The sequence below is a fragment of the Protopterus annectens genome, chromosome 7.part0, assembly GCF_019279795.1.
Source record: "Protopterus annectens isolate FY-2018-M chromosome 7.part0, PAN1.0, whole genome shotgun sequence".
Lineage (NCBI taxonomy): Eukaryota > Metazoa > Chordata > Ceratodontiformes > Protopteridae > Protopterus > Protopterus annectens.
In genome coordinates this window covers 314,386,169-314,400,940 of record NC_056739.1, presented here as the reverse complement: position 1 = coordinate 314,400,940, position 14,772 = coordinate 314,386,169, and the positions used below count along the sequence as shown (strand labels likewise).

At 39.1% G+C, this 14,772-nt stretch overlaps 1 protein-coding gene across 2 annotated transcripts in view; it reads right to left on the bottom strand.

The window, feature by feature from the left end:
• Nucleotides 1-14,772, bottom strand: part of RASSF5 (Ras association domain family member 5) — a 757,171-nt gene that overhangs the window by 530,925 nt on the left and 211,474 nt on the right. Inside the window, exon 2 of one of the 2 annotated variants that reach the window (XM_044076860.1) lies at nucleotides 8,067-8,247. The exons of the other annotated variant lie outside the window; for it this stretch is intronic. Coding sequence (XP_043932795.1) covers nucleotides 8,150-8,247 — 98 coding nt within the window. The 3' untranslated portion in view covers nucleotides 8,067-8,149. Of the gene's footprint in view, nucleotides 1-8,066; nucleotides 8,248-14,772 lie in introns of those variants that run through there. 2 annotated transcript variants of the gene reach the window in all.

Here is a 14,772-nt window from a genome sequence, read left to right as displayed (position 1 = left end):
TACTTATACTTTTAGGCCTGGAAACATGTCTCTACATTTAGGTAAGTCTATGTGCAGATCAAAAACTGCCCATACTAGACTTACAATCTCAGGCCTAAATGTCTTGCCAGTGCAATTAGATAAGCCTGTTTACAGATGAAAAAACACAACCGTAAGTGTGCAGTACATGTCAGAAGCCAAAGATTACCATGGGGAAACACTTCCAGAGGGATCAAGGGCAGCCATGCACAAGAATAAAAATTAAACTTTTGTAACAGCAGTGGCACAAATGTAAGTGTAACTGAATAAAGAAAAAGCGTGTTTTGTTCTGTGTATCTATATGTCAATTTTTTCTGCATGATCAAACAGCACCAGGTTCTGGCTGTCTTATTGTCTGAACTAATATTGATTTTCTTACTTAAATTTTTACCTTCTGCAGGCTTGTTCTTGGCGCTCTGTTGAATAATGAAAGCCAGTTTCTATTTCACATATCAAGTATATCGTCTCTGAAGGTCAAACGAAGGAAGGAGCATTCTCCTGAGTAGTATAACTTACAAGAACAAGGCATTTCATTCTCTCTGCATCAGCTACTGCTGTTACAAATCTTTCAAGGACATGATGGCCATTTAAATGAGCAATGCTGCATGGCATAAAAAGGTGAAAAGGGGAATGTTTAAGCCAGTAACGTTTTGTACTGTGAGCAAAAGGAAAGCTGCACTGAAGTTCAACACTCCTCTTAGTCAAGCCTGCAAATCTTTGTTTTCTGTGCTATAGAGACAAAAAAGTCAGCAGTGAGAAATAGAATGTGAATATATTAATCAAGTTGTGTCACGCATCTTCAGCTCTGCATTTTTTGAATTACTGCAATATTTGCTTTTCTAAAAGATGATTTGATTAGGATTAGCATCTAGTGACAAGTCATAAAATAAAGTAAATGGTGCTACATTTTTTAAAGCCTATTGCTAGCACTTGACTGAACCTCATGTACTCCAGCTCTGTGGACTGTGTCACAGTTTCACATCTATGTCTTCTACCAGTCTCGCTCTGACCCGCTGAAATTCTCTTATGCATTCTGCCAATTTCCTTGACTCAGTCACCTTCATTTCTGCCTTCCAACATTCCCTACCCTCTTCCAGTGTGCTGCTACCATCCATTCCCTCTCTACTTCAAATGCATCTCTCTGTCTCCGTGCCACTCACCATTCTTCCATTTCCCACTCCTACACCTGTCCCTTTTTGATATGCCTTTCCAGCTCCCACTACATCTTTCCTGCTAGTCTCCTCTCCTCTTGTCTCCCCCTTCTGTTATTAGCCCTGCTTTCTGCTTTGCCTCCTACTCTGACCACTGCTGCCCATGATTTCCTATTTTTCACTTGCCTATGTGCTGTCTGCCAATGTACTCGGACCTGCTGGGCACGTATCATTTTCATTCCCTCCTCGATCTCCCTACATCGATGTAAACCACTTCCTTAGATGTCCTATCACTCTACACAGTTCTCTTCCCACCTTCTCAGAGGTCCCTATTTTCCCAAAAATAGCTACAAGGCTTTCCACAAAGAGGCATTAAACCACATTATTACCCACTCTTCTCCTCCAAGCTCTGATGCCTGTTATATTTGCCTCTAGTTCATTCACTTCCTTGTGTTAGATTGCTGTAATCTGATGAGCATCAAACCATTTGTTCAGCTGCATGCTACTCAAAGGAGATGTGCCACTCTACTATGTGGTAGTGGAGTGCCATCCTGAGCTAACGATTGATGTCAGTCACTATACCACCACTCACCACTCACTTTGTGCAACTTTATCTTTACAACACAAACAAATGCAGTCAGAAAGGAGTTAGACTAAATCTAGGGTTATCTGACTAGTCCACTTACCTTATTAACAAATATACAATAAAATAAAATAAATTCAGACAAACTGGTTCCATTTAGGTACTTTGTTGCTTTTGGCCACTTTCATTAGGACTCTGGCAGGCTGCCTCATAGTCAGAAGATGCTCAATTAACCAGGGAAAACCCACCTCCATGAGTATCTCAGCTTTCCTAGGTTTGCAACACACATCTAGAGAATGGTGTACTCTACAGCTACAAATTGTGATCCTGTCATGACTCTCAGAAAGCCACATTATCACCTAGTACATACTGGAGATTTAGGTAAACTTACTTGCTACCTGAGACAGCCCTTTTCTGCTAAATCACCACTTTCTAATCGGAGTACATTTGCAGGCTAATCTCCACGTCCTGCGTTGTTTTTGAGAAAGGCCACGTTGCATGCTCTAAATGTTCATTATGCGTTAGCGCAAAGTATTACTTAGTGCATTTTTATTAATCATATGTAAATTACCAGAGTATTTATTATTTATATTTATTTATTTATTTATTTAGTTACATTTGTTGACCCGGAGTGTCCAACTGGACGTAGGTCCATTTCAGCGGAGGCCCGGGGAGAAAAGCTCCACAGTTAAAATATACAGACAGTAGTTACATTGGATTTACATAGCAATTAACAATTTGATCAACATAGCAATTAACAATTTCAAACGTAGTTACAGATGAAGAACATAGTACATCAGTAGACAACTAGAATCTTTATCATCTGTGAAGTACATAACAGACATTAATCCACAAACTCTGTCTAACAGGATCCAATGAAGGCAGTGCCACAAATTTCACAGTAGTCACCAGAGTTGTACTCAAAAAAGACTGTTCAGTCCCAAGAAAACGAACAGCAGCAGGTGCAAATAGTTAAATATTTATTCGACAAACAACACGAATGCTTCAAGGATTAAGCGCTTTCATTTCCATCACTGGAAACTTCATCAGAATAACATACATAGATCTTCTTGCCTATTTATATATATATAAATCTTAATTGACTCAATCTCAATTGATTAATTAACTATTCACTTAACTACTCAATTTTGTTAAAATTTAAAGTAAAATGGTAAGTAAAATGGTTCAACTTGCTTGGATAAAAACAGTTTTATATATATATATATATATATATATATATGTATATATATATATATATATATATATGTATATATATATGTATATATATATATATATATATATATATATATATGTATTCATTTTTAGGAAAAACAAGTTGTCCTTAAAACATCTCCTAAATGTAAACATAAAACACTTAACATACAAGGAATGATGGAACCTTAAGCAATAATATTAAGTATAAATCATAAACATCTATGCAACAAGTGTTTTAAAAAAGTCTTTTTAAAAAAGTATATATATGTATAAATGTGTGCAAAACGTATATAAAACACGTGTAAACAACGTTAAAATAACATTTAAAATTAGTAGTGGTAATGAAAATGTAAATGTATAAGTATTATAGTAATATACTTTTAACCAGTACTTGAGTACATAACAGACATTAACAATTGTTACAATAAGAAGTTCCTGCTGTATAATAAGTAGTTAGGCTTATGAGCATCCAAGTTTGCTATAATCAAGGTAGTTAGTGGGGTGGAAAGAAAGGTAGTGGGTGGATAGGGTGATTGTTATTAGAGGGGGAGCTACAAGGGCATAGCCAGCATGTTTTTAGGTGCGCTTTTAGTAAAGTTTTGAAGTGGGTGCATGATGGCATGGAGATAATTGTGGGTGGGAGGGAGTTCCACAATTTGGCTATGGCGCAAGAGAATAGTGCTTCTCCAGCAGAGTTATTGGCTTTAGTGACCTGTAAGTGATTTTTGTTGTTGGATCCTAGTGGTCTGGTGGTGCGATAAGGTTGGAGTAGATTCTGGAGGGACGGGACTTTTAGTGGATGGTTTACTAGTTTGTGGGCGAATGTGAGTTGATACCATTGAAGGAGGTGAGGGAGTTCAAGCCAGCCCAGTTCAGCAAGTGAGAGACAGTGGTGACTACGGTAGGATGCCCCTGTGGCGAATTTGGCAATTTTGTTGAAGCAGGTCTTGAGCTTGTTTAGATCGCATTGCCTTAGGTTGGTATATATTGGAGAGGCATGAAGTAGGGTAGAAATAAGGTGGGAATTTGCTACTGAAATCTTTGCTGCTTTGGTGAGAAGTTGCTTATTTCTGTATAACGCTCCTAGTTTTTTGTGGATTTTTTTTATGGTCATGGATATGTGAATGTCAAATTTTAGTTTATTGTCTATTTCCACTCCTAGCAATTTGGTGTGTTCTGTTGGTGTATAGTGGTGTTGTCTTTTGCTGTGATGTTAAAGTGAGAGTTATTTTGAGTATGTTTGGTGGGTTGGAAGATGAGTAGTTTAGTTTTGTTTGGGCTGAGTATTAATTGGGCATCGGATAACCAATTTTCAACAGAGGAAAAGGCTTCCTGTGTGACTGTTTGCAGTTTGGGTAGGGACTGGGCTGAGCAGATGATGGTTGAGTCATCTGCGTATTGTATGAGTGTGCCATGTTTGGTGGCAGAGGCTAGATTATGGGTGAAAATAGAGGAGAGTAGAGGTCCAAGGATGGATCCTTGGGGAACCCCAATAGAGACAGGTAGTTGGGGAGATATGTCATTCTGCCATACAATGGATTGTTGGCGGTCAGACAGGTAACTCTGAAACCAGTTGGTGACTGTTTGAGAGAAGGATAGGTTATTGAGGACAGAGATGAGTTGTTTGTGTGGGACCATGTCAAATGCTTTAGATAGGTCTAGGAAAGTAGCAGAGGAGAGATAGCCATTGTTTTTATGCTGAAGGACAATGTTAGTAAAGGAGAGTAAGGCAGTGGTGATACTATGGTTTGGTCAGAAACCATGCTGAGTATTGGAAAGGAGGTTGTTAGTAAGGAGGTAGTCTGAGACCTGAGAGTGAATGCATCTCTCTAGTATTTTGGAGAGTGGAGAGAGAATAGCTATGGGGCGGTAATTGGTTAGTTCTGTGGAGGGGCCATCTTTGTGGAGGGGAATTATATGTGATACTTTTCATAGTGTGGGAACGTAACTTTCTGACAGAGATTGGTTAATCAAGATGGATACTGGGTAGGCCAGAGCATCAGCTGCGATTTGTAGGTATTCACTTGGGAGGTTGTCTGCTTCTAATTTGGTGGGCTTAAGTTTAGTTAAGAGTTTTTTATGTTGGCGGTAGGAACAGGAGAAAAAGAGAAGGCAGTGGGGAGATTACTAGTTGAAGGTGTGGGTTGGAGTGGAGGGGGGTTGTGTTGTCTAGCTAGTGATAGTATGGTTTGTGTGAAGTGTGTGTTGAACGAAGTAGCAATATTTTCGGAGGAGTGAGGGATGTTAGGAGGAGGGGTACTGACTTTACCTGGGTGGAGGATGGAGTTTATGGAGGACCAGAATTGTCAGGGGTTGTGTTGGGAGGAGTCTAGGGCAGACTGGTAGTACTGGAATTTGTCCTGTTTTATTAGATTTTTGACTCTGTTGCGTAGTTCTAGGAATTATTGTCTAGTTGACGGGGTTTTGGTTTTGCGCCAGTGCTCCCAGGCTTTATCCCTGTATTTCACTTCTGACTTAGTGGTTTTCTGTAGCCATGGGGACGGTTGTGCTTTGGTTCTGGAAAGTCTTATGGGGGCGTGGTAATTAAGGATGCTCAGGAAGGTAGTATTAAAAAATTAAACTGCATCATCAAGACTGAGGTACTTTAGAGGATGCCCGTTACATTCTTTGAAAGATGAGATGAATGTGAGTGGGTTAAAGTTTAGTTTTTTGCGTATTTGACAGTAGATGACAGGTTTAGCTTGGTATAGGTGTTTTTTGAGTAGGAATGTTGGGGAGTGATCACTGAGGCTATCTGATAAGCAGCCTGCTACATATGACTGGGGGCTCTTACTGACTACTATCCAATCTAGGGTAGTGTGTTTGTTGGAGTTTATTTATCCTGGTTGGCAACTGGACTAGTTGGGTGAAGCCATGAAGGTTTAGATGATGGGTTGGATGGTTGCCAGAACAGGACTGCCAGTCAATACTGAAATCACCTAAAATTATAGTTTCTTGGGGGAGATGGTGGGTAGACCAGCTGAGGTTTTCTAGTGGAGGGATGTTTTGGCCAGGTGGGAAGTAGCATCCAATTATGTTGATGGTTTTATTTTGGTTTATTTTGAGGTTGGTATATATTATTTCTTCATTGCCTATTTGTGGAGCTGATGATTTTAAGATCTGGATGTTTAGATGCTGTTTAAATATTATAGCTATACTGCCTCCTTTTTTGTTTAGCTGGTCTACTTTTAGTATGCTGTAACCGGTAGGGAGGATTTGCTCACTGGTAATGTGAGGTTTTAGCCAGGTTTCTGTCAGGATGACTATATCTGGGGAGTACAAGTCTATGGTGGCATGGAGTTCATGGACCTTGTTGGATATACTTCTAATATTTAGGCTTAGTAGAAGGAGGTCACTTGGCTTTCTATTGGCTGTGATTTGGGCGAAGTTGTGGTTTCTAGTCTGATTATGAAGAGTGGGGTTGGAGATGGTGGGGCCATGGTTGGGGTGGATGTCTCCACTTTGGGCTAGTTTTGATATGCATGAGGTTATTAGTTTTCTCAGTTTTTGAATGTGTTTGTTTATTAGGGAAACTTTATGATTGTGCTCTGTGGGTAATAGGTATGGTGGGAGGGTCACTATGTTAAGTTGTAGGGATGCTTTTTGTTTGAGTAATATAGTTGCTAGAATATGTGGTGCGTGCATAGGGATGGTTCTTGAGTTGGTGGGAGGGGAGCTGCGTGAGGGTGAGACATGAGTGGTGGTGTGAGTAGTAGTACAGTGGTAGTGGTTGAGTGGGGGAATGATGGAGTTTTGGTAGGATGTAAGATATGCAAGGAGAGTGCATGCAGTGAGCATAGGTATGGTATGCTTATACATGTTAGCTGAGGAGGAGTGATAGTAGTGGGAAGATGGAGGAGGTAGTGTTGGGTTTAGTGCCATGGTTGGCTGTTGGAAAGATGGAAGGGGTTTGCGTGTGTAATAAAACTAGGACCACTAGGGGCGGGAGGTAATTCGGGGGAAGGTGGGGAGCGAAGCGGGCAGAGACTGTTAGTTGCTCTTATGAGGGGGCTGGAAACAATCAGGTAAGAGAGTAAACTGATATAAGAACATATGATAGTTAATGTGGAGACTCAGGTAGGTACCCTGTATTTCCACAAACTATCAGTTAGCTGTGCCCCAGTTCAAGCAGTTTTAGTAAGTTTTATGGCAGGGCTGAGCATAAAGTGCTCAAAGGGTGGTTGTCGTTTTAAAAATGGTGCCTGCCACAGGTAATATTTATTAACTTTGGGATTGGCTTAAGGTAATAAACAGGGAAGGGGGAGGGGGAGAACAAGGGAGTGAGCAGGCAGTTCGTTTGTACTGTTGCTAATGAGCCAAGATCCAAGCAAAGACAAGTTTGTGTTTAAGAAACAATCAGAATTGACCAAGGACTGCTCTGAAGCTGTAAGTCATTTCTTAACCATTTCTCAGGTGGAAAAACATAATAACCTTGTGTCAGTAGGCTACTGTGGTCTCAATTTAAATTAACAAACACACAGTATTTGATCAGTTATGGATACTATTTGCTAACAGAAGGGAATAAAAGAGAAAATGGAAGATGAGTGCTCTCCAGGGGATAATGAATATTAGCTCAAACAGGTAGACACATACTCAAAGTTAACTTTAGCTGTTTGTGTTTGCAGACAGTTCAGATGGACCCGGACTGCGCTTTTCATAACAATGTATCCACCGGTTGGATAAAAGATAAAGGTGGTACCGCAGCTGAATACTTAGAGTGGTGTTAGGTTCAAAGTTAACTTTAGCTGTTTGTGTTTGTAGACAGTTCAGACCCGGACTGCGCTTTTCTTATAACAATGTATCCACCGGTTGGATAAAAGATAAAGGTGGTACCGTAGCTGACTACTTACAGTGGTGTTAGGTTCAAAGTTAACTTTAGCTGTTTGTGTTTGCAGACAGTTCAGACCCGGACTGCGCTTTTCTTATAACAATGTATCCACTGGTTGGATAAAAGATAAATGTACTTTCATTAATTGCATAATCACATGTCTTAAATTCCACATTATAAAATCTGATACTGTGACATGACTACAAATTAGTTTTTAATGAATGAGATGGACATAATAAAAGTACTGCTCCAGCATTTGAGGCTCAATAAAGTTTATTCAGGTACTGCAGTGTCGCAAGCAAGACACTGAACATAAAAAAATCTCAAAGCTGTAGTTACACTGTTTTACATTAATTAAAAATTCCAGATTTTCTTTTTTGCCATTGATGAAACAATTATGGTGGGTAAATGTCTGTCTTGCCAGTGAATGAAAAAGTGTTCTCCTTTTATTCCTAAATATTAAAATAAATTAAAATATCAATGATCAGGAATGAGAATCTGAAGAAACATTCACAAAGTTCCTGCAATGCAAGTTTTTAACCTTGATGAAATTTATGGTATATAAATTTATATTCCAAGAAGCAGTTCATGGTAACAATGAAAACAAGCAAGTTTTAAACACCAATATCCACCTACTGTTTGAAGAACTAGAAAAAGTTTTGCAAAATGACTGCTTCTGATCAAAATATTCTGATTGGCAGCATACTGAATCTGGATTTCAATAACAGCTAAGAAAGGGTATTTAACTGAACAAAAAAACAGCCCTTTCAAAAATGAAAACCCTAACAATAAAAGTAAGTGTGCGCATGCGTGTTTGTGTGTATGGACGCACAAACACACACACACACACACACACACACACACACACACACACACACACACACACACACACACACACACACACACAAACACATTCCAAACTTTGCATTACATAGTAGGAAAACATGGATGTGCCATCTTTAAATAAATAACAATTTATCCGCTTACAGAAAAAATGTTGCCCTGAAGAGGCTCCATATTCTTGTAGAGAGAGTCTACCCTGATTCTCAGTGTGGGTTCAGAACTGAATGGTCTACCATAAACGTGGTTTTCTCTGTTAGGCAACTACAAGAAAAGTGTAGACAGCACAACAAACCTCTGTATATTGCCTTCATTGACCTGACCAAGGCATTTGACTTCATCTGTAGGAAAGGTCTGTTTGCAATTATGTCTAAGATTGGCTGTCCCCCAACACTGCTCAGCATTTTTAGGGCCTTCTGTGAAGCAATGAAGTGGATCATAATGTACGATGGCTCCACATCCGAACCTTTTGATATTCTCAGTGGAATGAAGAAGAGGTATGTACTAGCTCCAACGTTGTTCATGAGAGGGCAGGCACTGCCTCCATGTTCACCCTCCTAAAACAGAGGTGTATGTGCTGGTTGGGTCTTTTGTCATGCATGATGAATGGCCAAATACTGAAAGACCTCATTTTGACAGCTGGAATCTGGAAAGAGGCCAAAAGGGTGACCTAAATTGTACTACAAGGACATATGCAAACATGACCTCAGTGCTTTCTCCATCAGTGTGAACACCTGGTATTCTCTCACCTTAGACAAGTATGCCTGGAAAAGAGAAGTGAAGGAAGCTCCAACTATGTATGAAACTACCTAGGCAAAGTGAGTGGATACAAGAGAACCCTCAGGAAGATCCATGACTGTGGTACCAGACTGACCTCTGCCTACAGCTGCTCAAAATGTGGAAAGGACTGCCACTCCTGGATTGGATTGCACAGCCACAGAAGATGATGCTTGAATTAGTCCAATAGGGGTGCAAACTCATGATCCTTTGGGATTGAAGGATGCCCACATATCTACTTATCTGTGTCAGAAATGTACTGAGACTTGTCATTTCATAATAGTTTCCTACTGTGAAAGATGTGCCTTAGACTGAAGTGTGGAATTCTTCAGAAATACAATAAGATTAAGACTTGGGACAATAAGAATTACTTTATTTTCTCTTGATACTATGAATAAAGCTCTTGATGCTGGCCTATGTATTTCAGTGCTCCTGTTAGACCTGTCAAAGGCTTTTGACACAGTATCATACCTAAGTTATTACAATATTTAGAAAAACTTGAAAGCACTCTAAACGTATTAACCTGGTTTTCCTCCTACCTAAATGATAGACAACAATCGGTTAGATGGCAAAATCAACAATCTGAGTATCTGGCAAATAACAAAGGTGTCCCATAAGGGTCCATTTTAGGACCACTACTCTTTAATATATCCATTAATGATTTTAATAAAGCCTCCCAACAAAGCATATTAATTCAATATGCAGATGATTCAACTATCATCTCTTCCTCCAACAATTTCGCTAACCTCCAGAAGATCACCCAACATGCATTCACTTCCACAGAAACCTGGCTAAATGATGCTCAATTAATGCTGATCCCCAAAAAATCTAAACTGTTACTATTTTCATCAAAACCTCCAGCTGCAGACTTCAAGATGTTTTCACATAACAATACAGAAATACAACAAGTGCTATCTGCAAAACTTTTAGGAATCACTATCGATAACACTCTCTTTTGAACAGCACATTCTCAATACAGTAAAGAAACCCATTTCAAACTTGGCAAACTATACCAACATAAACTCTACCTAGATAAATAAGCTAAGATAGAACTAGCAAACACTTTGCTTATCCCGTCCCTATTGTATGGAAGCCCCATTTTCACCATCCTCCATACATCCCTCAGTAATAAGCTGCGGTCGTGCTACTACAAGATAGCAAAATTCGCCTCTAACGTGCCCAACCGCTCACACCACTGCAAAGCTATCTCAAACCCATCCTGGCTTGAATTTCACCACTATCTCTATTATACTCAGGTAACACTTGCTCATAAGCTAATTTTCAAATCTGATAGCTGTCCTGCACTTTAGTCTGTCTTATACGCATACACCCCAACTAGAACCCTCTGGTCTTCTGAAAAGTCACTTTTAAATGTGGCTAAACCCAACAAAAGAGCAGGACAATGCCTTTATTCCTACAATATTGCCAAACTGTGGAATAGCCTTCCCTCATATATTACTCAACTCAACTCTCTAATAGCCTTTAAAGCTGCACTAAAAATCCACTATTTAAATAATCCCAGCTGTACCTGTGAAATACAGTGTAAGCCCCCTTAACCTCACACACTTAACTACTTAGATTTTACTCTTTAACCCTCTGTTTAATTTTTTTTCTTGCTCCTCTATATGACTGTTTCTCCTACTTACAATATGTGCAATTTACTAAGGTTTATGATTACTTTTTTGTGGACTGAAAGTATGTTATTATGTATCCACTTAGTCTGACAATATGTATTAACTTATAGACTATTTACTCCCTTCCCTGTGGTTATGTATGTATATCTCTTTCACTGTGTATTTCTTCTGTACAATATTTGATTAACTGTGGAGCTTTTCTCCCCAGGCCTCCACTGAAAATGGGTTTCTGACCCAGTGGACTTTCCCCGTCAATAAATGTCAATAAATACATAAATAATAATACTTCTGACAGCCAACTGCATGCTTATGAAATTAATGTGAAATTGTTTAAAATGGACAGAAATGGACACACCAAGCACTTTCTTCTGTAGGAGGAAAACACCCCAGAACCCCTTCCCCTGACACTTTATACAACCTAGCCCATACCACTCAAGTGTACAGTGTAAGACTGCCAGCCTGCAAAGGAAAAAGTAACTGAATCTGAAATGCCCACAGAAAAGTAGGTGCAGCCACAGAATGTTGTTTTGGCAATGCACAGTGCCAGATGTAAACCTTTCAGCTCATTAGCTGTTCTTAAATGCTGTTCTGCCCATAGTTTCCATGTGCTGTCATAAAGCATCTTGATTGTTGCTCTCTATGAAAACAGACCAGCTTTCCCATTGGAGCCAAGTTTTCCAGTCCTCTTCACTCATGATGGCTATTGTTAACACAAGCTAATCGTTCTGAAGCATAGGTACTAACCTTCACAGAAAATGATTTTATTATACTAATGGAGAAGTCATAAAAAGCAACTTTGCATTAGTATAAATGTGAATATTGTTATCGCAGATAAACTATGAAATATGACTTTTTTTTAACTAAACAATTTATTATTGTTTTATAAAAGACAACTAAATCAGTGGACAACAAAATGTGTGTGCCTCATACACATTTAATAACCTGCATAGTTCCATCGGTCAAGAGTTACAGTGAATAAACCACAAATTTATAGTGAAATGCTTGTTAGGAAAAAATGAGTCATTTTAGGGTTACTTTAGACTTTACAGTTACTAGTATGCCCTACATGTTATCATCATTACAGCACATTTTATTAATGCAGAAATGATGCAACTCATCAGCCAGTAATTGACAGATTTTACATTAGGATGTGGTAATATTCCTGAAGTTAATGATTTTCCTAAGGTGATGAGGATTTCGGTAAGCTCAGCCACTGACCAAGAAGACAATTAGTGACAGTTTATTAATCTTACATGGGACAAATCATGTTGCTAAATGTAGAAAAGCTTATTTCTGACCTATAGCTGTGTTTTAAGACTTGAATGACATACATCAACTTACCTAACTATTCCTTTTCCATCTGCTTCCTACTGAACACAGCTCACACAGCAGCTGTCATTCCTCTCCCAGTGACCTGATTTACCCACCAGGTGAAAGTGCACTGAACAGAAGTCTAAAAGGCAGTGACAATCTAGCAGTATACGGACTTGCACAGGAGTGATTCTACCTGTACAAACATCATCTAAAGAATGCCAGTTTTCCCTCTTTAGGAAAGAAAAGGCATGTAATTAAGTATATCTCCATCACTTTGTTTTATGACCTCCAATAAGCAACGGTGGCTACTTCTAGGTCATCTACTAACCTAACTCTGTTCTCTTCACACCCAAGGCTAAAGATAGCTATTATTAAAGGTTCAAGCCTACTCATGAACCAGTCCCTAATAATCACTGTCTGAAAACACTATCCAAAGGGAAATACTAGTAAGAAATGCATTCACTCTGCCATTAACCAATATCATTGCTTATCATTAAACAATAACATAAAATCATTGTCTCAGCCATAACGCTGTGTCAAGGCAGTGAGTTTAACTTAGTAAAATATCACACTATAAAACTTGAAGTGATGAGTATGATGTAGAACTTCTAAATTAAATTAATGTTTCAATTAGCATTCTCTTATTCTTTAATTTAAATATATTTTTCTTATTTTGTTCAAAAAAGATGATTTAGTTCTTCAGTCTGAGAGGTGGAAAAAATAATTAACTACAGCCCACCAAGGACACAGATATCCGTATTCTCCTGATAAAGGAACTAAACCTGGAATGAAAGCATGTTCTGACTAAACCGAAGGGGACCTCTGTCAGGGCAGACTATCCTGGTGAATTTGATTGCTTAAAATAAAGCATAAACAAAGCTGTAATGATGAGAGCAAAGGAAAAGTGGTTTGTTCTTCGATGAAAACAATACAGCTTTACTAGAATTTCAGGGAAGTTAGAATTGCTGGAGAGCCTCTAAACTGTATCTTGTTGGAATCCCAGAAAGGTTGGAAGATGTTTTCTTATTAGCATTCCATAAGCCATGGATCCCTCAAACTACGCTGTCAAGTTCAGTCTTTCAACTCTTTTTCATGGTGCATTATTTGACCAACAGACAATCAGAATGTAAAATATTACAGTACTAATGTTGGTACTGTGGCTGATACATTTGGAATACTGCAAGAAAGTACAGTTGTGTACACCTACCATAAATGTAGATGTTCAAGTGTATTCACTGTTGCAGTCATTACATTTGGGTAATCTGCTGGCAGGTTGCCCTCAGTCGGCCTGAATAACAAAGTCTTGGGTCCTGCATCGGTTGTTGTCCCTTCTTCCATGACGTCAGGTCGTCAAGGGTATAAAACATGCAGCCGACGCCATTTTCATCAGTTTTTCTTGCCCCAGATGTCAGGTGCCCTCCAAATGGGGAGCAATATATATATATATATATATATATATATATACATGTAATTTAGAACACAAATAAAAATATATATATACCTCCAAATAAAAGCAAAAACACCAAAAAGGCTTTTGAGCATAGCAAAAGAAGGAAGAGGTATAATAAGAGAGAAATAGGGGGCTGGTGGGTGGGTAACCAGGACTGCAACAGTGAATACACTCGAACATCTACATTTATGGTAAGTGTACACAACTGTACTATGTTCTTCGTGTTTCACTGTTGCAGTCATTACATTTGGGTAGAATCCCAAAGCTATGGTTGGGAGGATGGAATTATACAGCATTAGGAGCAGCTATAAGGCCCTGCATGACAGCAGTGGCAAAGCCTACTCTGGATTTAGAGAAGAGAGGTAAATGGTAATGTTTGGTGAACGTATGAACTGAGCTCCAAGTAGCAGCTTCTAGAATGTCTCTGGTAGGAACTCCTCTGAGAAAGGCTGCAGAAGTAGATGCAGCCCTGGTGGAATGGGATCTGATCCCCTTGGGGACAGGTTTACCATGGTGAATGTAGCAGAAATGAATACAATGGCTTATCCATTTTTAAATAGTCTGCTTTGAGATAGCCTTTCCCTCTGCCCCTGCAGCAAGTGCCACCAGTAATTGCTCAGATTTTCTTAGAGATTTTCTCCTGTTTAAGTAGAATCTTAGTTGTCTGTGTACATCCAATGAATGCAGAATCTGCTCCCCCTTGTTCTGTGGATTTGGAAAAAAGGTTGGCAGATGAATGGTCTGATTAAGAGCCACACTGGATACCACCTTAGGCATAAAAGAAGGATTGCTCCTGAGGGCCACCCTGTCTGGATAAAAGATAATGAAAGGCTCCACTGCCATGAGAGCCTGTAGTTCTGAAATCCTTCTAGCTGAAGTGACTGCTAAAAGAAAAGCTGTCTTCCAAGAGAGAAATTTTATGTCCGCAATAGCAGCTGGTTCAAAAGGAGGTAGGGTGAGTT